At 44.3% G+C, this 27901-nt stretch overlaps 1 protein-coding gene across 1 annotated transcript in view; it reads right to left on the bottom strand.

Moving 5' to 3' along the window:
• The window catches only part of wdfy4 (WDFY family member 4), a 171972-nt gene extending 147096 nt beyond the window's left edge, over positions 1 to 24876 (bottom strand). The window contains exons 1-17 of the mRNA XM_038990764.1: positions 24873 to 24876; positions 24394 to 24583; positions 23825 to 23985; positions 22301 to 22533; positions 21856 to 21986; positions 16161 to 16276; positions 15955 to 16056; positions 15526 to 15716; positions 13154 to 13387; positions 12821 to 13030; positions 12689 to 12790; positions 11010 to 11084; positions 10545 to 10759; positions 10189 to 10292; positions 9609 to 9858; positions 9315 to 9391; positions 8910 to 9128 (exon numbers count right to left, since the gene is read on the bottom strand). Of these exons, the coding sequence (XP_038846692.1) occupies positions 8910 to 9128; positions 9315 to 9391; positions 9609 to 9858; positions 10189 to 10292; positions 10545 to 10759; positions 11010 to 11084; positions 12689 to 12790; positions 12821 to 13030; positions 13154 to 13387; positions 15526 to 15716; positions 15955 to 16056; positions 16161 to 16276; positions 21856 to 21986; positions 22301 to 22533; positions 23825 to 23985; positions 24394 to 24583; positions 24873 to 24876 (2614 nt within the window). The remainder of the gene's footprint in view (positions 1 to 8909; positions 9129 to 9314; positions 9392 to 9608; positions 9859 to 10188; positions 10293 to 10544; positions 10760 to 11009; positions 11085 to 12688; positions 12791 to 12820; positions 13031 to 13153; positions 13388 to 15525; positions 15717 to 15954; positions 16057 to 16160; positions 16277 to 21855; positions 21987 to 22300; positions 22534 to 23824; positions 23986 to 24393; positions 24584 to 24872) is intronic.
• Positions 24877 to 27901: the final 3025 nt, after the last annotated feature.

Below are 27901 nucleotides of genomic sequence, written 5' to 3' on the forward strand. Positions count from 1 at the left end.
ACCCACCTGTAGCACGTGCTCCAGCAGGTATATCTCACTGGTTGCCCCCAAAGCCAACACCTGCTTTGGCCGCCTTTCCTTCCAGTTTTCTGCTGCCAATGACTGGAACGAACTGCAAAAATCACTGAAGCTGTAGACTCATATCTCCCTCACTAGCTTTAAGCACCAGCTGTCAGAGCAGCTCACAGATCACAGCACCTGTACATAGCCCCTCTGTAAATAGCCCATCCAACTACCTCATCCCCATACTGTATTTATTTATTTATCTTGTTCCTTTGCACCCCAGTATCTCTACTTGCACATTCATCTTCTGCGCATCTACCATTCCAGTGTTTAATTGCTATATTGTAATTACTTCGCCACCATGGCCTATTTATTGCCTTACTTCCCTTATCCTACCTCATTTGCACATACTGTATGTAGACTTTTTCTACTGTATTATTGACTGTGTGTTTGTTTATTCCATGTGTAACTCTGTGTCGAACTGCTTTGATTTATCTTGGCCAGGTCGCAGTTGCAAGTGAGAACTTGTTCTCAACTTGCCAACTGGTTAAATAAAGGTGAAATAAAAAAATACACAGGAGAACGATCACCTTATGGTGAGGATAGCCATGCTGCAAGCCCAGCTTCAGATGTAATTGTTAGGCAAGGGTAATTTAAGTGTAGAAAAGGACGAAACAGCATCTGTGCCACAAATAAGTACAGATTGGAGTATAAATTTCCTCGCACAGTCCCCGCAGCCGGATGATTTTCTCATGGCTTCTGGAAGGAAGTGCTGTCGGAATGCTCAACCGGTCCCGCTCATTCAGCCGACAGAAACTTTCAACTGGTTCTCCTCATTAAGCAACGAGTCGGAGTCAGAGGCCGAGCCTTCTCTGGTCTCTCCTCCACCCGTTACGGGGTCTGAGACGCCGAAAGCCTCCCACCATTAGCTCTGACAAATTGAAAACCCTAGTCATTGGCGACTCCATTAACCGCAGTATTAGATTTAAAAAGAATCATCCAGCGTTCAGACACTGTTTACCATGGGGCAGGGCTACCGAAGTTAAGGCTAATCTGAAGATGGTGCTGGTTAACCTCTCTTGGGTAGGGGGCAGTATTTTCACGTCCGGATGAAAAGCGTGCCTAAAGTAAACTGCCTGTTTGTCACGCCCTGACCTTAGAGATCCTTTTTATGTCTCTATTTTGGTTGGTCAGGGCGTGAGTTGGGGTGGGCATTCTATGTTGTGTTCTATGTTGTCTAGTTCTATGTGTTTGGCCGGGTGTGGTTCTCAATCAGAGGCAGCTGTCTATCGTTGTCTCTGATTGAGAACCATACTTAGGTAGCCTTTTCCCACCTGTGTTTGTGGGTAGTTGTTTTCTGTTGTGTGTCTGCACCAGCCAGAACTGTTTCGGTCGTTATCTTAGTTTTTTTTTGTTATTTCAGTGTTCATTAAAGAAATATGGACACTTACCACGCTGCACCTTGGTCCTCTCCTTCCAACAGCCGTTACACTGTTACTCAGGCCCAGAAGCTAGGATATGCATACAATTGGTAGATTTGGATAGAAAACACTTTTTGTCAATAGGGGGGCGCTATTTCCACTTTGTAAAAAATCGTGCCCAAATTAAACTGCCTCGTACTCAATTCTTGCTCGTACAATATGCATATTATTATTTTTATTGGATAGAAAACACTCTCTAGTTTCTAAAACCGTTTGAATTATATCTGTGAGTAAAACAGAACTCATTTTGCAGCAAACTTCCTGTCAGGAAGTGAAAAATCTGAAATCGAGGCTCTGTTCCAGGGCCTTCCTATTAATTTGCCTGAAATCTATGGATCTACATGCACTGCATACGCCTTCCACTAGATGTCAACAGGCAGTGAGAGGTGGAATGGGGTGTCTAGCTTGATCTGAGGCCGAACAAGAGCTTTTGGAATGACGTGTCTGGAATTTTCATTGTCTTGGAAGGCGCGAGAAGGAACCCCAGATTGCGTTCTGAAAAGCTTTCGGTATAGACGTTAGATATCTCCGGCTCTGATTTTATTTGATATATGTGATAAAAACATCATAAAGTAGTTTATTGAACGTTTATTGCAATTTTCGGAATTTTCTTTTCTTTGCGTCATGTGAAGTTGGGCACGTTTGCGCCACATGGCTAGCTATGTTTGCTAATTCGACAGGAGAAGAGGACATTCTAAAACCAAACAACAATTATTCTGGACAAAGGACTCCTTGTACACGATTCTGATGGAAGCTCAGCAAAAAGTAAGAACAATTTATGATGTTATTTCGTATTTCTGTTGAAAATGTTTAGTCATATTTTCCGCCCTTATTTTGGGCGCTGTCTCGCTATAACGTAAGCTGTATGTCGTACTAAAGTTATTTTTAAAAATCTAACACAGCGGTTGCATTAAGAACTAGTGTATCTTTCATTTGCTGTACAACATGTATTTTTTAGTAAAGTTTATGATGAGTTATTTGATTAGATTAGGTGACTGTCCAAGATTTCTCCGGACAATTTTGTGCATTTTGACTACGTATTCACATTGTAAAACCACGATTTGTACCGCTAAATATGCACATTTTCGAACAAAACATATATGTATTGTGTAACATGATGTTATAGGCCTGTCATCTGATGAAGTTTGTCAAGGTTAGTGAATAATTTTATATCTTTTGCTGTTTTTTTGCGATCGCTACCTTTGCGGTGAATGAATGCGGTTGTGTGGTTGGCTATTGTAGTAATCTAATATAATGCTATATTGTGTTTTCGCTGTAAAACACTTAAAAAATCTGAAATATTGGCTGGATTCACAAGATGTTTGTCTTTCATTTGCTGTACACCATGTATTTTTCATAAATGTTTTATGATGAGTATTTAGGTATTTCACGTTGCTCTCTGTAGTTATTCTGGCTGCTTTGGTGATATTTGTGATTGTAGCTGCAATGTAAAACTATGATTTATACCTGAAATATGTAAATTTTTCGAACAAAACATAGATTTATTGTATAACATGTTATAAGACTGTCATCTGATGAAGTTGTTTCTTGGTTAGTGACTAATTATATCTTTATTTGGTCGAATTTGTGAAAGCTACCTATGCGGTAAAAAAATTGTGAAAATATGCGGTTGAGTCTTTTGCTATTGTGGTTAGCTAATAGAAATACATATTGTGTTTAGCTGTAAAACATTTTAAAAATCGGAAATGATGGCTGGATTCACAAGATGTGTATCTTTCATTTGGTGTCTTGGACTTGTGATTTCATGATATTTATATGCTAGTATTTACTTGTGGCGCTATGCTAGGCTATGCTAGTCAGCTTTTTTACTGATGAGGATGCTCCCGGATCCGGGATGGTGACTCGTGAGAAGTTAAGTTTCTAAAACTATTACAATTATGTCTGTGAGTATAACAGAACTGATATAACAGGCGAAACCCCGAGGACAAACCACCCCCCCAAAAAAAATTCTGCCTACCACTGTTTTCAATGGCTGTCACTTTTATGGGCGAAATCCTCCCAAATTGCAGTTCATAGGGCTTCCACTAGTCTTTAGAAAGAGTTTCATGCTGGTTTTTGGAAAAATGAGCCAGAAATTGTAGTTTTTCTAGGTGGCTCCCATTTTGGCAGTAGTGTTTCCAAGCGCGTGAAAGAGAGCGCGTTCTTTGGTATTTTTCTCCGGTAAAGACAATAACGAGTCTTAAATTGTATCGTTTATTTACGTATTAGGGTACCTAAGGTTTGATTATAAACTTTGTGTGACTTGTTTGGAAAAGTTTATTAGTAACGTTTGTGATTCATTTTGTATGCATTTTGATGGAGGGAAACTGGGTGGATTATTGACTGAAGCGCCAGCTAAACTGAGTTTTTATGGATATAAAGAAGGACATTATCAAACAAAAAGACCATTTGTGATGTATCTGGGACCTTTTGGAGTGCCAACAGAAGAAGATCATCAAAGGTAAGGCATTTATTATATCGCTATTTCTGACTTTCGTGGCGCACCTGCCTGGTTGAAATATGTTTTTCATGCTTTTGTATGACGGGCGCTGTCCTCAGATTATCGCATGGTGTGCTTTCGCCGTAAAGCCTTTTTGAAATCTGACACAGCGGCTGGATTAACAAGAAGTTAAGCTTTATTTTGATGTATTACACTTGTAATTTTATGAAAGTTCAATATTTATAATACTGTAGTTCGAATTTTGCGCTCTGCAATTTCACCGGATGTTGGCCAGGTGGGACGCTACCGTCCCACCTGCCAATAAGAAGTTTTAAGGCTAAAACTGGCGAGTGTAGAAAGTGTAGGGATATTGTTATCCACGTCGGCACCAATGATATTAGGATGAAACAGTCAGAGGTCACCAAGCACAACATAGCCTCAGCGCGTAAATCAGATGGATAGATGTTTCGGCATCGAGTAATTGACTCTGGCCTCCTCCCAGTTAGGGGGAGTGATGAGCTCTACAGCAGTCTCACAACTCAATCGCTGGTTGAATTTTTTTCTGTCCCTCCCAAAAGATAGAATTTGGCCCTCTATCTGGGACTCACCCACAAACAGGAACAAGCCTGGCCTGCTGAGGAGTGACGGACTCCATCCTAGCTGGAGGGGTGCTCTCATCTTATCTATGAACATAGCCAGGGCTCTAACTCCTCTAGCTCCACAATGAGATAGGGTGCAGGCCAGGCAGCAGGCTGTTGGCCAGCCTGCCAGCTTAGTCAGTGACTGTGCCTAGTCACTGACTGTGCCTCGATCTAGGTTGGGCAAAACTAAACATGGCGTGGTTACCTTAGCAATCTCACTGGAATAAAGACCGTTCATGTCATTATTGAAAGAGATTGTGATATCTCACATTTCAAAATAGGGCTACTTAATGTTAGATCCCTCACTTCCAAGGCAGTTATAGTCAATGAAATAATCACTGATTATAATCTTGATGTGATTGGCCTGACAAACATGGCTTTTAGGCATGATGAATTTACAGTGTAATTTGAGGCCTCTTCCTGGTTACACTAGTGACCATATCCCCCGTGCATCCCGCAAAGGCTGAGGTGTTGCTAACATTTAAAATACCAAATATCAATTTACCAAAAAAAAGACTGTTTTCGTCTTTTGAGCTTCTAGTCATGAAATCTATGCAGCCTACTCAATCACCTTTTATAGCTACTGTTTACAGGCCTCCTGGACCCTATACAGCGTTCCTCACTGAGTTCCCTGAATTCCTATCGGACCTTGTAGTCATGGCAGATAATATTCACATTTTTGGTGACTTTAATATTCACATGGAAAAGTCCACAGACCCACTCCAAAAGGCTTTTGGAAGCATCATCGACTCAGTCGGTTTTGTCCAACATGTCTCCGTACCTACTCACTGCCACAGTCATACTCTGGACCTAGTTTTGTCCCGTAGAATAAATATTGTGGATCTAAATGGTTTTCCTCAGAATCCTGGACTATCGGACCACCATTTTATTGTGTTTGCAATCACAACAAATAATCTGTTCAGACCCCAACCAAGGATCATCAAAAGCCGTGCTATAAATTCTCGGACAAACCAAAGATTCCAAGATGCCCTTCCAGACGCCCTCCACCTTCCACCTTTCACTGCTATGAGGACGATACATTTCGATGAAACATGGCCCCAAAATTGCCCTCCCTGGAAGCCTGTACTTCAGACCTAAGGAAGAAGATGGGGGCAAATCTTTTAAACTTGGACAAAACAGAGATCTGGGTTCTAGGTCCCAAGAAACAAAGAGATCTTCTGTTGGATCTGACAATTAATCTCGATGGTTGTATAGTCGTCTCAAATAAAACTGTAAAGGACCTTGGTGTTACTCTGGACCCTGATCTCTCTTTTGACGAACATATCAAGACTGTTTCAAGGACAGCTTTTTTTCATGTACGTAACATTGCAAAAATCAGAAACTTTCTGTCCAAAAATGATGCAGAAAAGTTCATCCATGCTTTTGTCACTTCTAGATTTGACTACTGCAATGCTCTACTTTCCGGCTACCCGGATAAAGCACTAAATAAACTTCAGTTAGTGCTAAACACTGCTGCTAGAATCTTGACTAGAACCAAAAAAATTGATCATATTTCTCCAGTGCTAGCCTCTCTACACTGGCTTTCTGTTAAGGCTAGGGCTGATTTCAAGGTTTTACTGCTGACCTACAAAGCATTACATGGGCTTGCTCCTATCTATCTTTACGATTTGGTCCTGCCGTACATACCTACACGTACGCTACTGTTACAAGATGCAGGCCTCCTTATTATCCCCAGAATTTGTAAGCAAACAGCTGGAGGCAGGTTTTTCTCCTACAAAGCTCCATTTTTATGGAATGGTCTGCCTATCCATGTGAGAGAAGCAGACTAGGTCTCGACCTTGAAGTCTTTATGGAAGACTCATCTCTTCAGTAGGTCCTATGAACGAAAAGGCACTGGAGCGACGAACCACCCTTGCTGTCTCTGCCCGGCCGGTTCCCCCCTCTCCACTGGGATTCTCTGCCTTTAACCCTATGACGGGGACTGACTTACCATGCCGTCCCAAGGAGGGGTGCGTCACTTGAGTGAGTTGAGGCTATGACGTGATCTTCCTGTCTGGGTTGGCGCCCCCCTCGGGGTCGTGCCGTGGGGGAGATCTTTGTGTGCTATATGTTGGTGGTTTAAGATATGGCTCTAGTGGTGTGGGGGCTGTGCTTTGGCAAAGTGGGTGGGGTTATATCCTGCCTGGTTGGCCCTCTCCGGGGGTATAGTTGGACTGGGCCACAGTGTCTCCCGACCCCTCCTGTCTCAGCCTCCAGTATTTATGCTGCAATAGTTTGTGTCGGGGGGCTAGGGTCAGTCTGTTATATCTGGAGTATTTCTCTTCTTATCTGGTGTCCTGTGTGAATTTAAGTACGCTCCCTCTAATTCTCTCTCTTTCTCTCTTTCTCCTTCTCTCAGTACTACCTCAGTACTACCTGGCCTGATGACTCCTTGCTGTCCCCAGTCCACCTGGTCGTGCTGCTGCTCCAGTTTCAACTGTTCTGCCTGCGGCTACAGAACCCTGACCTGTTCACTGGACACGCTACCTTGTCCCGGATATGCTGTTTTCGACACTCTACCGCACCTGTGTCTCTAACTCGGCTAACTCGGCTATGAAAAGCTAAATGACATTTACTTCTGATGTGCTGATCTGTTTCACCCTGTACAACCACTGTGATTATTATTATTTGACCCTGCTGGTCATCTTTGAATGTTTGAACATATTGGCCATGTATTGTTATAATCTCCACCGGCACAACCAGAATAGGACTGGCCACCCCTCATAGCCTGGTTCCTCTCTATGTTTCTTCCTAGGTTCCTGCCTTTCTAGGGAGTTTTTCCTAGCCACCGTGCTTCTACATCTGCATTGCTTGCTGTTTGGGGTTTTAGGCTGGGTTTCTGTATAGCACTTTGTGACATCGGCTGATGCAAAATGTGGCTATTTGAAGAATCAAAAATCAAAAATGTATAATATAACACTTCTTTGGTTACTACATGTTTCCATTTGTGTTATTTCATAGTTTTGATGTCTTCACTATTATTCTACAATGTAGAAAATAGTCAAAATAAAGAAACACCCTTGAATGAGTAGGTGTTCTAAAACTTTTGACCGGTAGTGTCACGCCCTGGCCTTAGTTATCTTTGTTCTCTTTATTATTTTGGTTAGGTCAGGGTGTGACGAGGGTGGTTTGTGTGTTTTTGTCTCGTCTAGGGTGTTTGTACTGTCTAGGGGTTTTTGTAGATTTATGGGGTTGTGTTCATTCTAGGTGTTTATGTAAGTCTATGGTTGCCTAGATTGGTTCTCAATTAGAGGCAGGTGTTTATCGTTGTCTCTGATTGGGAACCATATTTAGGCAGCCATGTTCTTTGGGTATTTTGTGGGTGATTGTTTCCTGTGTCAGTGTTTGTGCCATACGGGACTGTTTTCGGTTAGGTTACTTTGTTATTTTTTATTTGTGTCTTGTTCAGTTGATTATATTAAAACATGGACACTTACTACGCTGCGTCTTGGTCCGATCCCTGCTACACCTCCTCTTCAGACGAAGAGGAGGAAATCTGCCATTACAGGTAGTGTACATCGTGTAAACTAATGGGGCGAACTCAGTGAAGTTCAATCTCTTGCGTTTCAGTCGGCACTGCATTTCTTCTGCCTGGTATTCCTGGAGGAAGTGTGTGCACGCGCACATCTTAGCAGGAACGTTGTTCTAAAGCACGTGTCTAATTCATTCCATGGAGGTTCGAGTGTCTGCGGGTTTCCGCTCCTCCCTTGGACTTTATTGATGAATTAATGTCACTGATTATGTCACGTTCCTGACCTATTGTTCCTTTTTTCTTTTATTTATTTAGTTGGTCAGGGCGTGAGTTGGGGTGGGTTGTCTATGTGTGTTTTTCTATGTCGGGTTGTTTTGTGTTCGGCCGGGTATGATTCTCAATCAGAGGCAGCTGTAAATCGTTGTCCCTGATTGAGAATCATACTTAGGCAGCCGGGGTTCACGTGTGTGGTTGTATCTCGTGTCTGCATTCGTGCCACACGGGACTGTTTGTCGGTTGTTTCATGGTGTTCTTTTGTTTCGTGTTCAGTTTCGATTTAATAAATAATCATGGACACAAACCACTCCGCATATTGGTCTGATCCTTCTCGCCTCTCCTCCTCGTCCGAAGAGGAGGATTACGACGACCATTACAGATTAGTAAGAAACTCCCCTCACCTGGTTGTCTGGGTCTTAATTGAAAGGAAACACCAAAAACCAGCACACACTAGGCCCTCCAAAAATGAGTTTGACACCCCTGGTCTAGAGGTTGGTTTGGGATTGGTGTACTTTTGAGTAAATAGCATATTGTGCCAAAGACAACATTACAGCACAGGTTTAGGTCATTCCAATGTCTCTTTAGCATGTCTTTACCCAGGAAGGTGAAGGGCTCCTCCTCAGTGGAGATGACCAAACATCCGTCGCTGGCTGAGATGGAGACAGACAGACAGACGTACTGTTGTTCGGCACGGGACATATGGCGCACCACAGACAACAGCCAGATCGGGTGGGAATCACAGGCTGAACTGAACCTGCTGATCAGGAACCAGCAGGAATATGACAGGCCTGCTGCCGGAGGGAAACCACGACAGTCTGGTTGAATGGAAGAGGAGGAGGAGGAGGAGAGGGGACAAGCAGAGATAAAGTAAACCAAACATAGGTCATACAGCATTTTCAAAGCAAATCCATTTAAACAAGTAAAATAGGTAAACATATAGTTGTTAAAAGTAAAACGTAGTTGATACAGTACTAGGTGAACTCCCTCCCCTGCTGTCTTACCTCCTCCTATTCCCCCTGTTGGGATGGAGTCAGCATTGACACCTTTCACTGTAGCCAGGGATGGTAGAAACAGACAGCTGAAAACACACACACACACAGACATGCACACACACACAGAGACACACGTCACTGTCAAATCAATGGTGTGCAACAGAACATTTCGTATGACAATGACCATAGAAGTTGGCAAGACAGCACAAATAGGTCTGGGATCAGGCTAGTGAATCATTGGAATCCTATGCAAACCTACCAGAACGCATCCCACTTCCAACCTACCAGGTACAGTTGACTCACCCATAGCCACTCTCAGTCATATCAAACTCCACAAAGGCCGGAGAGGTGGAGACTCGGTGTGGTCGGAAGCTCCTTGGTGACGTCATGGAGACTAGGCTAATGATTTGGTGCAGGGGGAGGGGCTGGCCGACAGGAGAGCCAATAGGAGGAGAGGAGCTCAGCAGGCTAAAAGAGCGTTTCAATGTCTTCATGATGGAGCAAGTGGTGGTCTCACTGTCTGTTAAGCTGTCTGCCTTCTCTGGGCTGTGGCCTGCAAAATTAGATTAATTATACGATTACAACCACGTTTATTTTATTAGTAATTACAGAATTACATAAAGACTACATACAGTATAGGCCTAAAGTTAAAAGCTACACTTTTTGGAACACAGATGTGCAACATTTCAAATGCTGTCTGCTTCCAGTGTTTCCCAAACCTCTCCTCGAGTACCCCTAGCCAGTCCACTTCTTTGATGTATTCTAGAATTAGCACAGCTGATTCAAATGGTCATATAATTATGGCCTTATTAGTTGAATCAACAGTGCTAGTGCAGGACTCAAATGAAGTGGTTAAAATCAGATGAAAGTTCTGTATCTTTACCATTGGAGGGAGAAAAGGGGCATTGTGTGTTGGATTCTGGAGCAGAGGTGGCAGCAATTTTGTTAGCTTGGCACATCAGAGGTTCACAAAGACACAGGAAACGCCTAGAGAAGAAGGAAATAAGAGGTAAGATAACATTTGTCAAGCTTTGATTTTGGGGTGAACTATCCATTTTAAGTACAAAAAAGATTCCTCAACGGTGGGTAGTGAGATCAACACAGGGACAATGTTTTAAAACTTCTTGAATCAGAAAACGGAAACGCATATCCAGATAGTCCTTCTCTGTTTCAGTCCATTTTCTGCCATTTGGTGCCTAATATGCACACCCAAGCTTGGTGCCAAGAAAAGCAGCTGACCTGAGGTCTATGTGGGAGATGGAGTGTGAGGAGATTTTCTCCAGGATGCGTGTGTCAGGCAGGTGTAGTGGGTGGTCCGGCCTGAGCAGGATGCTTCGACAGTGGGTTAGTAGAGTGGACACCAAACCCCCCTTGCAGACGATCTGACGGTTCTTCTCTGATGTTACCATCACCTGGAGGTGGTGGGCTACTGAGTACTGGACCTCCACTGACAGCTGGGGGAGAGGAGGAGTGATGAAGAATTCAATTTAACCAAATTGATTCAAATTCAAATGACAAGCAGTCTGAGAAGAGATGAGCTATGAGTAATCCAATTGAACTGAACTGAGTTGAATTACAATTAATTGATTTCTACATAATATGAAAGAGCAATTAAGCGTGAATTAAATCTAACTGAACTGAGTTGATTCCTGAATTGATTCCTGCATATGACAGAGCAGTGTAGTCAGTCTGCTGATAGGTTACCTGTGGATCCTCTGCAGTAAAGACATGAGGCAGGAGAGTCATGATGACCCTGAGGGCTCCAGGATGCAGTATGGTCTGGTCACAGGTAAACCTGGACCCATAAACCCACAGATACATAGTATCACATAGTTATAACGTGATTATAATATGAAGCCTCTGGTAGATTGGATACGAGAGAATTTAACACACCTGGAATATACAGTACATTCGGAAAGTATTCAGATCCCTTGACTTTTTCCACATTTTGATACGTTACAGCCTTATTTTAAAATGGATTAAATACTTTTCCCCCCACATCAATTTACACACAATACCCCATAATGACAAAGCAAAATCAAAGGTTTTTAGAATTTTTTGCAAACGTATATATCATTTTTTTTAAATGAAATATCACATTTACATAAGTATTGAAACACCTTTGGTAGTGGTTACAGCCTCGAGTCTTCTTTGGTATGATGCTACAAACTTGGCACACCTGTATTTGGGGAGTTTCTCCAATTCTTCCCTGCAGATTCTCTCAAGCTCTTTCAGGTTCGATGGGGAGCGTCGCTACACAGCTATTTTCAGGCCTCCCCATAGATGTTCGATCGGGTTCTGGCTTGGCCACTCAAGGATATTCAGACACTTGTCCCGAAGCCACTCCTGTGATGTCTTGGCTGTGTGCTTAACGTTGTTGTCCTGTTGGGAGGTAAACCTTCGCCCCAGTATGAGGTCCTGAGCACTCTGGAGCAGGTTTTCATCAAAGATCTCTCTGTACTTTGCTCCGTTCATCTTTCCCTCGATCCTGACTAGTCTCCCAGTCCCTGTTGCTGACACACATCCCCATAGCATGATGCTGCAACCATCATGTTTCGCTGTAGGGCTGGTGCCAGGTTTCCTCAAGACATGACGCTTGGCATTCAGCCCAAAGAGTTCAATCTTGGTTTCATCAGACCAGAGGATCTTGTTTCTCATGGTCTGAGAGTCCTTTAGGTGCCTTTTGGAAAACTCCAAGCGGGTTGTCATGTGCCTTTTACTGAGGAGTGGCTTCCGTCTGGCCACTCTACCATAAAGGCCTGATTGGAGGAGTGCTGCAGAGATGTTTGTCCTTCTGGAAGGTTCTCCCATCTCAACAGAGGAACTCTGGAGCTCTGTCACCTCCGTGACCAAGGCCTTCTCCTCCGATTTCTCAGTTTAGCTGGGCGGCCAGCTCTAGGAAAAGTCTTTGTTGTTCCAAAATAACAATGATGGAGGCCACTGTGTTATTTTGGACTTTCAATACTGCAGACATTTTTTTGGTACCCTTCCCCAGATCTGAGGTCTGAATACTTTCTGAATGCACTGTAAAAGCTTAGAAGAAAACCACTGAGATATATAGGGAGGTGAAGATGGAAAGGGAGGGGGAGAAGGAGAAGGAAAGGAGAAGGAGGTAGAAAGGGAGATAGCTATAGATGGACATTGAAATAGAGATACTCTGGTACGATAGTGTATCTCTTTAACAAGAAACAACAGTTCCACCTGTAGTTAGTCTCAGAGCAGACAACAGCGACGCTGTGGGCTGCAGGTCTGGATCCCCCCTGTAGTTCATCCTCTGGTGTCTGTGAAGTCTGTCGGGTTGGTGGCACAGTCTGCAGCCTCTCTCCTCCACCACCACCCCCCTGGGTCTCCCCATCTCCCCCCTCCTCTCTCTTCTCTCCCACATGTCCTGCTGTCATCTCAAGGGCAGCGTAGGTCCCTGTAGCTAATTGGTCCAGGTAGGAGAGGAGCCTGATACAGGTCTGTAAAGGGGGAGGCAGGGGTGGCTTGGAGGTGGAAGAGAGGGAGGTGAGCACTGGGGTCTCAGACAGCTCCAGAAACTGGTGGAAGCTCCTCCCAAGACAATGATTGTCCTCTGTTCCTTTCTGACCCCATCTCTGGCCCAGGCCCCTACTCATCATACCCCCGGCGTGGCCCTCCATCCTCTCTGTCCCCTCCCGGCCCTCAGTCTGGAAACAACCCAGCCGTAGTAAGGCTTCAGCCAGCCTCTCGTAGAACCCTTCAGCCTGGAACAAATTAATGAATTATTTTCACGTCTGGTCACATTCATACAACCCACTCTTTGGCTTACGAGGTTATTGGACACCTCATTTGAATGAATGACATCACAGGACAGTGGTGTTGCATACCTGGAACTGGTGTGAGTTGACAGGGTGTACGTGGACAGCTAGGGCGAGGGTGTGTAGGGTGAGGAAGAGGAGGTCTAGTATCCCCTGCTGCCCCATAGCACCCCAGACCCCACCCTGAGTGGGGTCACTCAGAGCCCCCTCCATGTCCACCACCAGGGACAGCAGGCCGGTGAAGCCCCGCGCACGTCGAAACGCCCCCCAACTGTTAGGTCTCTCCAGAACCTTCAAAACTGACTGGAGAACACAGAGAGAGAATTCAGTTACAGAAAATGTACACACACACATCTGGCTCCATTTGTGCTTTAGTCCTCTCTGACTATCTAACAAACAAGGTAGACTATGTTATATTATACAGTTCTATGGATGAGGCAGATTGAGAAAGTCCGGTTAACATGGCTATTGAGAAGATTCTATGGCAAGATTACAGACATAGATTGAGGTCCTTGAACTTGACCCATACAGAATTAACCCTTTACAGACACCACAAACAGAATAGCCTGGACTAAACTATTCAGCTCACACACAGTATTCTCTTTGAGATGTTTGAGGTTTGGGAATATGTTGTCACAAAGGCATCAGTGACCAACATCTAGATATGTACAATACCTAGTGAAAGTCTACACCCTTTGCACTGTTTTTTTTCTGCCTTTTTTACTAGTTATCTACACAACCTGCTCCACTTTCAAAGTGAAAGAAACATTGTAGAACATTTTCTAAATTTCAAGAAAAATTCAAACGAAGATGTCTTGATTGCTCATGTCTATATAAAACCAGTGTCAGTATGCTAACTTAGCATATAGTGCTGCCACCCTGGATGTGCCTCTGACTGGGCTTGTACCAGGGTCCTCTACCTTACCAACACACGTAACTGCCCACTTGACAACATGCAAAACGATTGAACTATACAAAAGGTTCCAATTGGATAGTTCCATCGGCAACATTTCAAGCTAGCTGCGAAGTGAGCTTACAGTACGTTCTTAACTCTGTTACATTCACACCCCACAGTTAGTACTTTGTGGAAGCCCCTTTGGCAGCAACTACAGCTGTGAATAATTTTGAATAAGATTCTACCAACTTTGCACAACTCTTAAGGCAACATATATTCATTGTTTTTGTCAAAATTTCTCAAGCTCAGTAAATTTGGTTGGAATCATTGATGGACAGTAATTTTCAAACCTTGTCTTTGATTTTCAAGCAGACTCAAGTCAGGACTGAGAGTAGACCACTCAGGAACACTCAACGCCTCATGGAAAGTCATTGTAATTGCTGCCAAAGGTGCTTCCACCAAGTATAAACTATGGGGTGTGGGGACATACCCAATCAAGACATATTTTTTTAAATATTTTTTTATCCCTTTTTAGATTTATTTTTAAGGCAGCAAAATGTGAATCTGTGCAAGGGGTGTGTAGACTTTCACTAGGCACTGTGTAAACATTTGGAGTAATAATGTATAATGCATTCAATTGCCTATCAAGAAGTAAACAAAGCAAAATTCGAGCTTATCTCCTCCGTTCTGTTCAGCCAATTAAAACAAGCAGGTCATGAAGGGATGAAAAATAGTCCTGACAAAAATAAATAACAAAATCATAAATGATTTGGAGTAACCGTTGTTGAGGACTAAGCTAAATGTGATTAGCTTCATCTAATTTAGTGGTCTAATCCATCTGATAGGTAATGTGTGTGGCAGAACGCAGAGAGAAATGTGATTAACAAGAACTAGACTAATCACAATGGCTCTCAACACACGCCAAACCAGGTCACACTAAATCTGACTGCCACCTGCTTTAATCAAGTTAACACACATAGACACACTCGCACACACACACACACAAACTCGTATACAAATACACACACTCGCACACACACCAAACACACAAACACCCCACCACCACACACACACACACACACACCCATACACACACACATATATCGTCTGCGAGTTAGTACCTCTCTCATTCTGATCTATAAAAATAGACACGTACAGTAAGTCGCTAACTCATTTAGACCTAATCAGGTTTATCAGCCATTCTCTGATGTGATAGAGGTCCTAATCTTCATAGAGTGACAGCACAGGGCTGGAGGGGTAATCAAATAGCGCCCCGGCTAACAGCTAAACCTGTATCAACTAATCAATCTGCATTTGTCTATAATGCAATAAAGCTCCTGGAGGATGGGATAACAAATTCACTGCCTTATTATGTTATAAACATGTTACAATTTGTTAAAATTTGACGTGAAAATGAAATCTGCAGATTAGTCGAGACCCTCACGTGTTTTTGTTGGCTGTCGTTTCTCCTCATGCTTTAGCAAAATGTGTTTTTGACAACAATCCATAAAACATTAGAGAGAGATCAATGTGTGTGTGTGTGTACCTGCAGCAGGTCTTGTTTGAGCCCCAGCTCCTGTTGTGTAGAGGAACAGAGAGCTCCTATAGCCGTAGACATAAACTCGTCAGGGTTTATCTCTGACAGCTGCTCCAGGATGCTGAGGGTTGGTCCTCTGTACTGCTCCTCATCTAGAAAGATCTTTATGTAGGGAACCATCCCAAGGTCACGGACTGACACTGAGAGAGAGGGGAAGAGAGAAAGCGAGAGAGCGGGGGAGAGCTGCAGAGTGATCGGGATGTGTGTACCTGATAGATAGTAGCATTTCTTTGGATAGACGCAGATATAATAGCGAGGGGAGACAGATGAGAGTGAGAGGATGAGAGGAAAGTGGCTAGTGGTGGACCCAGGGATCGGACCAGTGCCTTTGGGGGCAATGTTGGTTGCACTACCGCTAGACCAGATTCCGACACTTACCTGTGTTTCTGATGGAGCGAAGGGTGAGGGCAGCCACTACTGTGAGCATGCCGGTGGTGAGAGCTCTCTCATTGTCCTCTACAGCTGACTGATCGTGGGGACCTGACAGAGAGAGAAGAGATCACTGTGAGGAAGAGTGAAAGGCTCTATAGGCTCTATATAAGACTATATGTGGTAACATCATTGTTACAATAATATACACGTACCTGCTCCTCTAGCCTTCCTGAGTATCTTGGCCCTCCTGCGTAGTTCTCCAAGCAGAAGTTCCAACAGACCTCCATCACTGAGAACCTCCGCTAGCAGACCACTACGCACTGTCAACCTGAAGAGGAATGGAAGAGATTTTGTATATTTTAAACTAAAGTCAAATCCAATCAAATTTGATTTGTCACATGCTTCGTAAACTAGTGTAGACTAACAGTGAAAAGCTTACTTACGGATGCTTCCCAACAATGCAGAGAGAAAAAAAGAGAAGTAATATAAAAATAATTACACAAGGTATAAATACACAATGAGTAACTGGATATACAGTGCATTTGGAAGGTATTCAGACCCTTTGAATGTTCCACATTTTGTTACGTTTCAGCCTTGCCACGTCTACTCCCGCTCTCCCTCTCCGGCGCTCGACGTCGCAGGTCTACTAACTACCGGTCCTGGAAACCCATCTTTACGCACACCTCTGTCTCATCATCAGTCACACCTGGACTTCATTACTCCCTGACTACTTACCCTTAATATATATATTTTTTGTTATCAGTTATCAGGCAGTATTGGTTATGTTTCCTTGTCAGACGTTTCTCTTGTTTTGTATCATTCTATGTTCGTTTATATTAAACTCACTAACTGAAACTGCTTCTTGACTCCCTGCATCGACGTTACAGAATACATCCTCAACATATGGAAGCATCAGTTAATCAGGACATCTCCCAGATAGTCAGCGAACAGGAACACTTACTTCGCCAACACTATGAACACCTGGCACAACTGGGGACGGCTATGGATGAGGTCCTCCACGTTCTTCAACATCTCGACATTTCTGGAGGGGTGTCACCTCCAACAAGCGGAGGATTCTCTTCCACAAGTCGACCCAGCGTGCCAGCACCCCAGCCCATCCAACAGTCCACCCAGGTCAGCGATGCCCGTTTGTCCCTCCCGGACAAATATTACGGGTCTCCCTCCAAATGCCGTGGTTTCCTACTCCAGTGCTCCCTCTATTTCACTCATCAGTTGGGAGTTCCCACCACGGACAGGTCCAAGGTTGCCACGGTTATTTCCCTGGTGACCGGACGGGCGTTGGAGTGGGCTATGGCCGTCTGGGACAGAAAAGGATCTGGGTTCCTATGAGGGGTTCATGACTCTGTTCAGAGGGGTCTTCCACCATTCACAGGAGGGCATAGAGGACAGTGGCAGCATCCAGTGGATGGAATAATCCGGTGCTCTGCACACTATTCAGAAGAGGATTGCGCAAAGAAGTACAGACGGAGATGGCTTGCCGAGACGAAAATCTAACCTTGGACACACTCATCGCGATGGCCATCCGTCTGGATAACCTTCTGCGGGAGTGTCGGCACCCCCATCGCCTCTCTCCCTCCTTCGTTGACCATTCTGAGTCAGAGCCTGAACCCATGGCCACAAGCCTCCCCGCGGCTGAGAGACGCCATCGGAGGCAGTTAGGGCTCTGTCCCTATTGCGGCCAGGAGGGGCACCAGCTTCAACGGTGTCTGGTACGTCCCAACCCGGAATCCACGAGAGCAGAGGGACTTCCTGGGTTAGGCGTGAGTACTCCATCATCATCACTTTCCGTCAAACCTTTTTCAGTATCGATTTCACTAGGAGGCTGTCCCTCATCTATTGTTTCTACAGCTCTAAAGGGTTCTGGTGACACAGGGAATTGTATTGATGAGACCTTTGTCTCCTCCCTGCACATCACCTCATACCTGCTCTCTTCTCCATTTCCGGTCCAAGCATTGGATATACAACCATTGGGATCCGGCACTATTACGCACGTCACAGTACCACTCACCCTCATCGTGGGACCCAAGCACCAGGAAAATCTTTCCTTCCTCTTCACCTCCGCACCCATGCACAAAGTCATCCTTGGCCTACTGTGGCTCCAACTCCATAATCCCACCATCTCCTGGTCAGAGAGGAGGATTACCGCCTGGGGACCAGGATGTCGAAGGACCTGCTTTCCCGCTCCCTGTGTTTCCACATCGGTAGAGGGCCCTGTGAGTGTCCGCCAGCTCATCAATCGGTCCTCCCGTATCGTTGGCCCCGGGTTTTGGGACGTAGATATGGACATCCGCCAGGCTCTGGGGAGGGAACCCGCTCCTGCCACTTGCCCTCCGGAGCGTATTTACTTCCCAACAGGGGTCAGATATTGGTTTCTGACCTGGGCACACACATCCCTCGCCTCTGGACACCCAGGTGTCACCCGCACCACTCAATCCCTTTCTGAGACATAATGGTGGCCCACTTTGGCACAGGACGTTGCACACTATGTCAACTCATGTCAACTTCAGTATGTACTCAATATAAATCTCACAGCACGCTCCAGCAGGAAAACTCCTTCCCCTTCCTGTGCCACAGCATCCCTGGTCTCATCTGTCTATTTATTTCATCACTGATCTCCCCTTGTCTGATGGTTTCACCACCATTTTGGTGGTTGTGGACAGATTCTCAAAGTCATGTAGTTTCATCTCTCTCTCTGGTCTCCCTAACGCTCTCCAGGTCGCTGAGGTACTGTTCCAGCAGGTCTTCCGGCATTTTCACCTTCCAGAGGAAGGCTTTCATGGAGAAGCTGGGGTCACGGTCAGTCTCACTTCTGGGTACCAGCCTCAATCTAACGGGCAGGTGGAGATGATGAACCAGGAGCTGGGGAGGTTCCTGAGGATTCACTGCCAGGACCAGCACGGGGAGTGGGCCCGATTCCTTCCTTGGGCTGAATACGCCGAGAATTCATTTGGACACTCCTCCACTGGGCTGACTCCCTTCCAGTGTGTTCTGGGTTATCAGCCGGCTCTGGCTCCGTGGAATCCGAGCCAGACCGAAGCTCCTGCGGTGGACGAGTGGTTCAGGTGTGCAGAAGAGGTATGAAACGATGCCCTCGTGAGACTTTAGTGCGCCATCCGCCGTCAGTGAGGCTCCCGTGTTCCATCCTGGTGATCATTTCTGGCTCTCCACCAGGAGCATCTCGCTCTGCCTATCCCCTAAGAAGCTGAGTCCCTGCTTTGTGGGGCTGTTCAAGGTCCTCCGGATGGTCAATGAGGTAACTTACAGATTACAACTCCCCAATAACTATCGGATCTCACCATCTTTTCATGTTTCCCTCCTCAGACCAGGGGTCCCTGACCCCTGGCTGATGCCGTCCCCCACAACACCCCTCCGCCTCCCTTGGACATCGAAGAGAACCCTGCCTATACCGTCAGATCACTTCTGGACTCCCGACATTGTGGGAGTACCTGATGGACTGGGAGAGATACGGTCCAGAGGAGCGGTGGTGGGTTCCGGTGGACGACATCCTAGATCCCAACATCAGGACGGCGTCGTTCTGCGGAGGGGTTGGGGGTACTGTCAGGTCTACTCCCGCTCCCCCTCTCTGGTGCTCGACGTCGCCGGTCTACTAAGCACCGGTCCTGGCAACCCATCTTTACGTTCACCTGCATCTCATCATCAGTCACACCTGGACTTAATTACTCGCTGATGCCCTTTATATAGCACTCTTTTGTTATTAGTTATCAGCCAGTTTTGGTTATGTTTCCTTGTCAGATGTTTCTCTTGTATTGTATCGTTCTATGTTGGTTCATATTACACTCAATAACTGCACATGCTTCCTGACTCCCTGCGTCAACGTTACACTTATTCTAAAATGTATTCAATTATTGTTTTCCTCATCAATCTACACACAATAGCCCATAATGACGAAGGGAAAACAGGTTCTCAGTTTTTTGTCAATGTATTAAAAATTAAAAACAGAAATACCTTATTTACATATGTATTCAGAACCTTGCTATGAGACTCGAAATTGAGCTCAGATGCATCCTGTTTCCATTTCTCATCCTTGAGATGTTTCTACAACTTCATTGGAGTCCACCTGTGGTAAATTCAATTGATTGGACATGATTTGGAAAGGCCCACACCAGTCTATATAAGGTCCCACAGTTGACAGTGCATGTCAGAGCAAAAACCAAGCCATGAGATTGAAGGAATTCTCTGTAGAACGACGAGACAGGATTGTGTGTGTCGAGGCACAGGCTACGAAAAAATATCTGTGACATTGAAGGTCCCCAAGAACGCCATCATTCTTAATTGGTAGAAGTTTGGAATCACTAAGACTCTTCCTAGAGCTGGCCGCCTGGCTAAACTGTGACCAAGAACCCGATGGTCACTTTTTTTTATATATATTTATTTTTCTCCGCAATTTCATGTTATCCAATTGGTAGTTACAGTCTTGTCCCATTGTTGCAACTCCTGTACGGACTTGGGAGAGGCGAAGGTCGAGAGCCGAGCGTCCTCCGAAACACAATCCAACCAAGCCGCACTACTTCTTGACACAATGCCCGCTTAACCCGGAAGCCAGCCGCACCAATGTGTCGAAGGAAACACCATACACCTGGTGACTGTGTCAGCGTGCATTGCGCCCGGCCTGCCACAGGAGTTGCTAGAGCGCGATGGGACAAGAACATCCCTGCCGGCCAAACGCTCCCCTAACCCGGATGACGCTGGGCCAATTGTGCCTGGACTCGAACCATGATCTCTAGTGGCACAGCTAGCACTGCGGGACAATGCCTTAGACCACTGTGCCACTCGGGGCGCCCAATGGTCACTCTGACAGAGCTCCGGAGTTCCTCTGTGGAGATGGGAGAACCTTCCAGAAGGACTCCACCAATCAGGCCTTTATGGTAGAGTGTTCAGACAGAACCAACTCCTCAGAAAAAGACACATGACAGCTCGCTTGGAGTTACCAAAAGGCACCTAAAGGACTCTGAACATGAGAAACAAGGTTCTCTAGTCTGATGAATCCAAGGTTGAACTTTTGTCATTATGGAGTATTGTGTGTAGATTGATGAGAAAAACAACAACAATTTAATACATTTAAAATAAGGCTTTAAAATAACAAAATGTGGAAAAAGTCAAGGGGTCTGAATACTTTCTGAATGCACTGTATACTGTAAAAAGTACTAGAAATATACACTCAGTGGCCAGTTTTTTAGGTACACCACCCTATTCACTAAAATGGTCATACAGACAGTGAGTCACGTGGCTGTGGTTATATAAAGTAGGCAGACAGGCATCAAGGCATTCAGTTACTGTTTCGATTGAACATTAAAATTAGCAAAACGAGTGACCTAAGCGACTTTGAGCTCAAAGTCAGCTGTATTCCTGTGGGTGAAAACAGATCATTGATGAGAGAGGTCAAAGGAGAATGGCAAGACTCGTGCAAGCTCTCAGGCGGGACATGAACAGGCAAATAACAGCGCAGTACAACAGTGGTGTGCAGAACAGCATCTCGGAACGCACAACTTGTCGGTCCTTGTCACGGATGGGCTATTACAGCAGATTAAGACGCTCCAGTGGGCACGCAATCACCAACACTGGACAATTGAGGCATGGAAAAACATTGCCAGGTCCGACGAATTCCGGTTCCTGCTGCTTCATGCTGATGGCAGAGTCGGGATTTGGCGTAAACAGCATGAGTCCATGGCCCCATCCTGCCTGGTGTCAACAGTACAGGCTGGTGGTGTAATGGTGTGGGGAAGTGTACCTAATAAACTGTCCACTGAGTGCATATTGTATCATCCCAGTCATAGAGTCATTTATAAAATAATCAATGTGTCTTATACTGGGGACGAATCCAATTTAACCTCTGGGGATCAATAACGTTTATTCCTTAATTTAAACCTGTGGAAGCAGCCGAGGGCAGCCACTCCAAACTCTGCCCCTCCGGCCACGGCCCCTGCCCAGCCCTGCTTCAGCACCGCATGCACCGCACGCACAGCCTCGTGGGGGATGTAGTTAAGATGGAATGCCACCTGGACAGACACATTAACAGGATAGTTCAGTCAATAGTGGTGAATCAACAGATAAGTATTTTACCAAATTATCAATTGCTGAATTAATTAAACATAATGGACATATGGAGTCATGGATGGAGAAGTATAAATGTAGAGCTTGTTAAGGGGATAGCTTTCTTGAATGACAGGACATTGATAGATTCTGATACGGATTTTGTGTGTATGTACGTAACAAGTGTAGTTACCTTGCGTGCATGCAAGTGTGTGTGCTTGTGCGCACATGTGTGTGTATGTGCCTGCTTGCCCACACGTGCATGTGTCACTCAACCTACCATCTCTAACATAGAGAAGAACAGTCTGTGTACAGGAGGCGGTTTCTTCGACACACACTGCGCTAGCTGAGCCAGTGATTGAACAGTCCACTCTAACAGGAAGAAGTTGGCCCTGTTCCATGACCACACAGTCCTGATGGTGCTTAGGATCTGGCTGCAGAATACACAGTCCTCTGACCGCTGGAAGGAACCCTGTAGCAAACGGAATGCTGATAGGTTCCTTACCGCATGACCTGGAAGGACAGCAGTTAAACATTTGTGAAAAAAGGATACATTATTGTGGGAATCTCAAAAGTACTAAGTGCCTTAATCCTCTCATCATCTCTTTCCTGTAATTTGCTCAGAACTGAGAACACATAATAGGAAAATATTTTTGTGCAGACCCTATGCACTGCATCTTATGACACAAGGATACAAAGCCTGAAGCAGAAGGTTAACTAGGCTCAGATAGAGACAGATATGTAAAAGTGTAATAAACTAGGAGCAGTGTTTCCCCTAGCTAGAAGAAGAGAGACAGACACCCCAAAAAAAGGTTCAGTCAATGAGGATTTGTTTCACATAGAAAAACACTGGCTGGGCTGGTTAGTTATAGTGTCTATGACCACTATCCCTACCTGGACAAATATGTTTGTTTTGTGTTTGATGTTGACTGAGAAGTGGACCGGAAATACATTCCCATGGCATACTCAAAGGTCAAGTTAAGCAAAGTTATGTTTTAGTTTAGGAATCATTTATCATATTTTGCTCAATTCCATAGAGAAATTATGGTTGAACAATTAACTCACAAATAACCTAAACAGGAGAAAATAACCAAGGGAATCGAGTTTGATAGATAACGAATATGTTAAGTTGCATAAAAACATTGGGAAAACATCATTATTCGGACTGATAAAGTTTGGAAGCACAGCATTGTCAGAATATTCCGAGATGGTCTTAGATTTAGGAGTGGGGACATGGATATGTTTGTGGTAAATAAATATATAAATATATAGTTTGTAATAAGATTCATTTTCACCTGTAATGAAAATCACATCACAGACAAATAAGATCATCCTAAAACACCCTTGTCTCAACGCTGGTGAGAGAGGTGCTCCTGTAGGTGATAGATGGGCTCTGTGTGTGTGTGTGTGTGTGTGTGTGTGTGTGTGTGTGTGTGTGTGTGTGTGTGTGTGTGTGTGTGTGTGTGTGTGTGTGTGTGTGTGTGTGTGTGTGTGTGTGTGTGTGTGTGTGTGTGTGTGTGTGATAGATGGGTAGCCTCTGTGCGGTGGTGTTTTATGAATGCAGTGTGTCTGTTAACAGAGTTAGGACTGCAGACTCCACTTCATCATCTTAGACATAATCACCTCATGGCTCCTGTTAACCTGAGAGGTGGAGCAAGGGAGGGGAGAAGGAGACTGTTTGGGGAGTACAAGGGAAGAGTGTGGGAAGGGGTAGAGGAGTGTTTGGAGGTGGGAGGCACACAAGGTTTCCCAGTAACACACCTACATTTGTTCTTGAAAAGTGTAATAGGAAGTGTTTTCTTACCTGTGGTGAGTGAGGGGTCAAACTTGAAGCCAGGTGGCTGAGGGTTGGTGACACAGAGAGCCACCTTCAGCTCTGACCTCCCAAACAGACACAAAGACGCTAGCAGAGATAACAGGTCCTCTACTGGACCAAACTCCTCCGCAGGCACACCCTCCTCACACCTGCCATTGGGAAAAATTAGGAATTAATGGTACGGAGAGAGTGTGAAAGAGACACAGTAAAGGGTCTAGATGTAAAGTGAAAGATAAAATATTATTTGTTGCCATATATCTGTAAGCAGACAAACTGCAGAGACATAAATAGCATTGTGTTGTGGGCAGAATTGGCTTTAACCCAAAAATAAATCAAATTACATAATGTCTGTTGCACACACCTTTATTCCTGGGAGCCATATTTCCAAGAAATCTGGATAAGTTCCACTACTGACGCTTTCAATAAAGACAGATGTTTTCACTCTGTCCCTCTCCCTCCCACCTTCAACCACTCCCTTTCTCTCCCTCACCATCATCCTTCCTCACCCTCTCTTTCTCCCTCAATTCCCTCCCCCCATCTCCTTCTCTCTAACTCACCGGGTCATGATGGCCTGTAAGACAGTGTATCCATCGTTATTTTCAAGCTCGGTGAACAGAGCAGGGTTGAGCTGGTAGGAGTCTCTGATGAAGCTAAACACTGTGACAGCCACCTCAGCTAGGACTGGAGCTGGGGCACGATCACTGATACGCTGCAGGTTCTGAATACAGATACGCACACAGTTCTTAGCTGAGGAGAGAGTGGAGAAATAGAATATATATACATATATATATATATATATATATATATATATATATATATATATATAGAGAGAGAGAGAGAGAGAGAGAGAGAGAGAGAGAGAGAGAGAGAGAGAGAGAGAGAGAGAGAGAGAGAGAGAGAGAGAGAGAGAGAGAGAGAGAGAGAGAAGGGGTTACAGGGTCAATGAATCATACGTTGAGTAATTCAAGTATTTAACCATAAAAATACACACCAGACACATTGCCTGAATGCCTCCACCATCACCAAAACAAATCACCCATCATCACCAAAACAAACTGATAATCATCACCAAAGCAAACTGCTCATCATCACCAAAACCATAGCATTAAATAAAACACTAGCACAGTATTATTATTATATTTATTATATTCCAGGCTGTATCACAACCGGCTGTGATTGGGAGTCCCATAGGGCTGTGCACAATTGGCCCAGGGTCGTCCGGGTTAAGGTTTGGCCGGGGTAGGCCATCATTGTAAATAAGACTTTGATCTTAACTGGCTTGCCTAGTTAAATAAAGGTTAAATAAAAAATAAAATACAGTGGCACTATTAAATACTCATTTCTGATTGGCTTGAAGGGCATTCTAGAGCGTGCATTATTTTCCTCTAACGGCAGTATATCAGCACGGTAGAATTCAATGGCTATTTCAATCTTACATGTTCAATGTTTGAGCTATTTTTGAAAGCAAAAGTTGAATTGTAAACATTGTTGAATTCGATTTTCATAATAGCAAGCTAGGACTGATGGTTAGGTTAGCTAAACTAGCAAGCCTGTTTGTTTGGTTACCAAGGCAACTACTGTAGCTACTGTATCTAGTAAACTTGCTAGCTACTTCAGTGGATGTTGAACACATTTCTACCTGCAAATTAACACATTTCTTGCGGGAAATGTGTTAAATTATAGCCATGGTGTAAAAAGGATAATCAACTATGGGCTCTGCATTCTCTGGAAAATAAGCAGCTCTGTGGAAGGTAAATTCCGTTTCACTCCACTAGCGCGTTGCGGAACACATTTCGCACATTCCTGATTTTCCATAGAATGCATAGCTCCTCGTTGATTATACCTTATATATGTCCTCCATGACCAAAACAAACTGATAACGATCACCAAAACAAACCAGACAACAGTCATGTTCTGTGCTCTGGGCTGTGTATGGGAACAGCTAAGTAGATAATGAGGTCTGAGTGGATATCATGTGAATGTCTACTTCTGTGTTTGTCATGAGACCTGGGGCTCTGGTGACTGCTGCTTATCTTTACCCACGTTCCTGAGAGAGGAAAATCACCCCATCAATAAGGTAAGTGGTCTTAATGTTCTGGTGATTACTGCATCCCAGCAAACTGGGAACATTCCTATAACATTAGCTAAGATTCCCAGCTAAGATTCCCATTAAGTTCTAGTATTTTTTGTCCAACAACCACCACAGAAAATTCTTCAAAAGTTCTCATTAGGTTTCCTGTTTACGTAATAACACATTGTACCAGTAATGTTTTACCAGAAAACCAAAACTGGTTCTGTGAAAGTTCCTGCACCAAATGTTCTCATAACACAAAAACTGTTCATTTGTGGTGATGATTATAGAATATTTGTATTGTAATGACCTGACTAGATCATAAAGGAACAATTGTCCAGACTGAGGCTTGAGTTTACGAATTGACGGTTTATTAACCCAACTTTACACAGGCTACTGTTTCGCCGTAGCCCGCGCCAAATAAATGAAAGATACCCCACAAACCAACCGTGACCTTCTCTTGTGAAGGCCAGACGTAAGAGAGAGAACAATGGCTAAACCTGGTCTTAACTTCCAATGCTCCGTCCCCCTGCCCAACCCCCTCCACGCCACTCCGCCAACCGCCAGAATGCCCAGTATCAGAACATTCCAGGCATTCCCGTGATTGGCAGATAGCAGGTTGATTGGCATGTCGGACCCCGCGAACACTGGTAAGTACAACACAACCCACTAATAGCCTACCACATAACACACAGCTGTCTGTGCGGGTCGCTACCGTATAAAACATTCGCATGATGTTGGAAGAATGTTTCTATAACCCAATTAACCTCTAAAAGTCTAAGTCGTCTAAGCTAACATATGGAATTGTTTTTAGATGGTTCAATATTTAGATGGTTCAAAATTCTATATTTTATCAAATAATAACAACAACAAAAAAAGAGATACCTAAATGGGTCCTAAAATTCCAAATCAAATAGCAAAATGATCCATAGTATTACCATTATGTTTCATTAGGTTGTGGTAACATTGCGGGGACGTGACAAGAGGTATATTTCCAAAACACAAAAACTGTCCAGTTTTGCTGACGCTCAGATAATATTTGTATCAGGGTGCACAAAACATTCCTTTGATGTTGCAAGAATGTTGACAGAACAGCCTTTAAATGTTCCCAGAACATGTAGTTAGGTTGTATGAACAGTGTAGGTACATTACAAGAGATAGGTTCCCAAAACACAAAATATGCTCAGTTGTGATAACATTTTACTAGGCAAGTCAGATAAGATCGATTTATTATGTACAATGATAAGAACAAAATTCTTATTTACAGTGACGGCCTACCGGGGAACAGTGGGTTCAGGGGCAGAACGACAGATTTTTACCTTGTCAGCCAGGGGAATTGATCCAGCAACCTTCTTCCAATCCTAATTTAAATGACGTTTGGCAAACTCCAAACTCCAAGCGCGTCTGTGTCTTGGGGTCATTAAGGGCTTTCTTCTGGCAACCCTTCCAAAGAGCATGTGGTTGTGGAGGTGGCGTCTGATGGTGCTTTTTTAAACCTGGTGACCCCAAGACACCACCAAGGCCTGCACATCTTTCACAGTGATTCTGGGGGTTTTGTTGCTTCTCTCATGATCCTCCTCCCTATCCTGGGGGGCAAAATGCATTTGCGTCCTCTACCCGTGAGGTTTTCAACTGTTCCATATCTTTTGAATTTTTTAATAATTGCCCTGACAGTGCTCAGTGGTATATTCAATCATTTGTGGATCTTCTTGTAGCCATTACCAGATTTATGAAGGTCTACGACCATCTGTCTCTTTTGAACTGCCAGTTCTTTTGTTTTCTTCATGGTGTTGGATAACAAAAGGATATTGCATGCGTGTTACCTCATTTTTATACCCTAGTGAAAAAGGAAGTGATATAATGGCTCAAGATAGTTCCTTAACACTTAGATAAACTTAAATAAGTGGAACTTAATTCCTGGTTTAATTTTGACAGATGTTATTTACAATAATATTTAAGGGTGCCATTAATTGTGAAACCTTGATTTGGAAGAC

Source organism: Salvelinus namaycush, chromosome 4 (assembly GCF_016432855.1).
Source record: "Salvelinus namaycush isolate Seneca chromosome 4, SaNama_1.0, whole genome shotgun sequence".
NCBI lineage: Eukaryota > Metazoa > Chordata > Actinopteri > Salmoniformes > Salmonidae > Salvelinus > Salvelinus namaycush.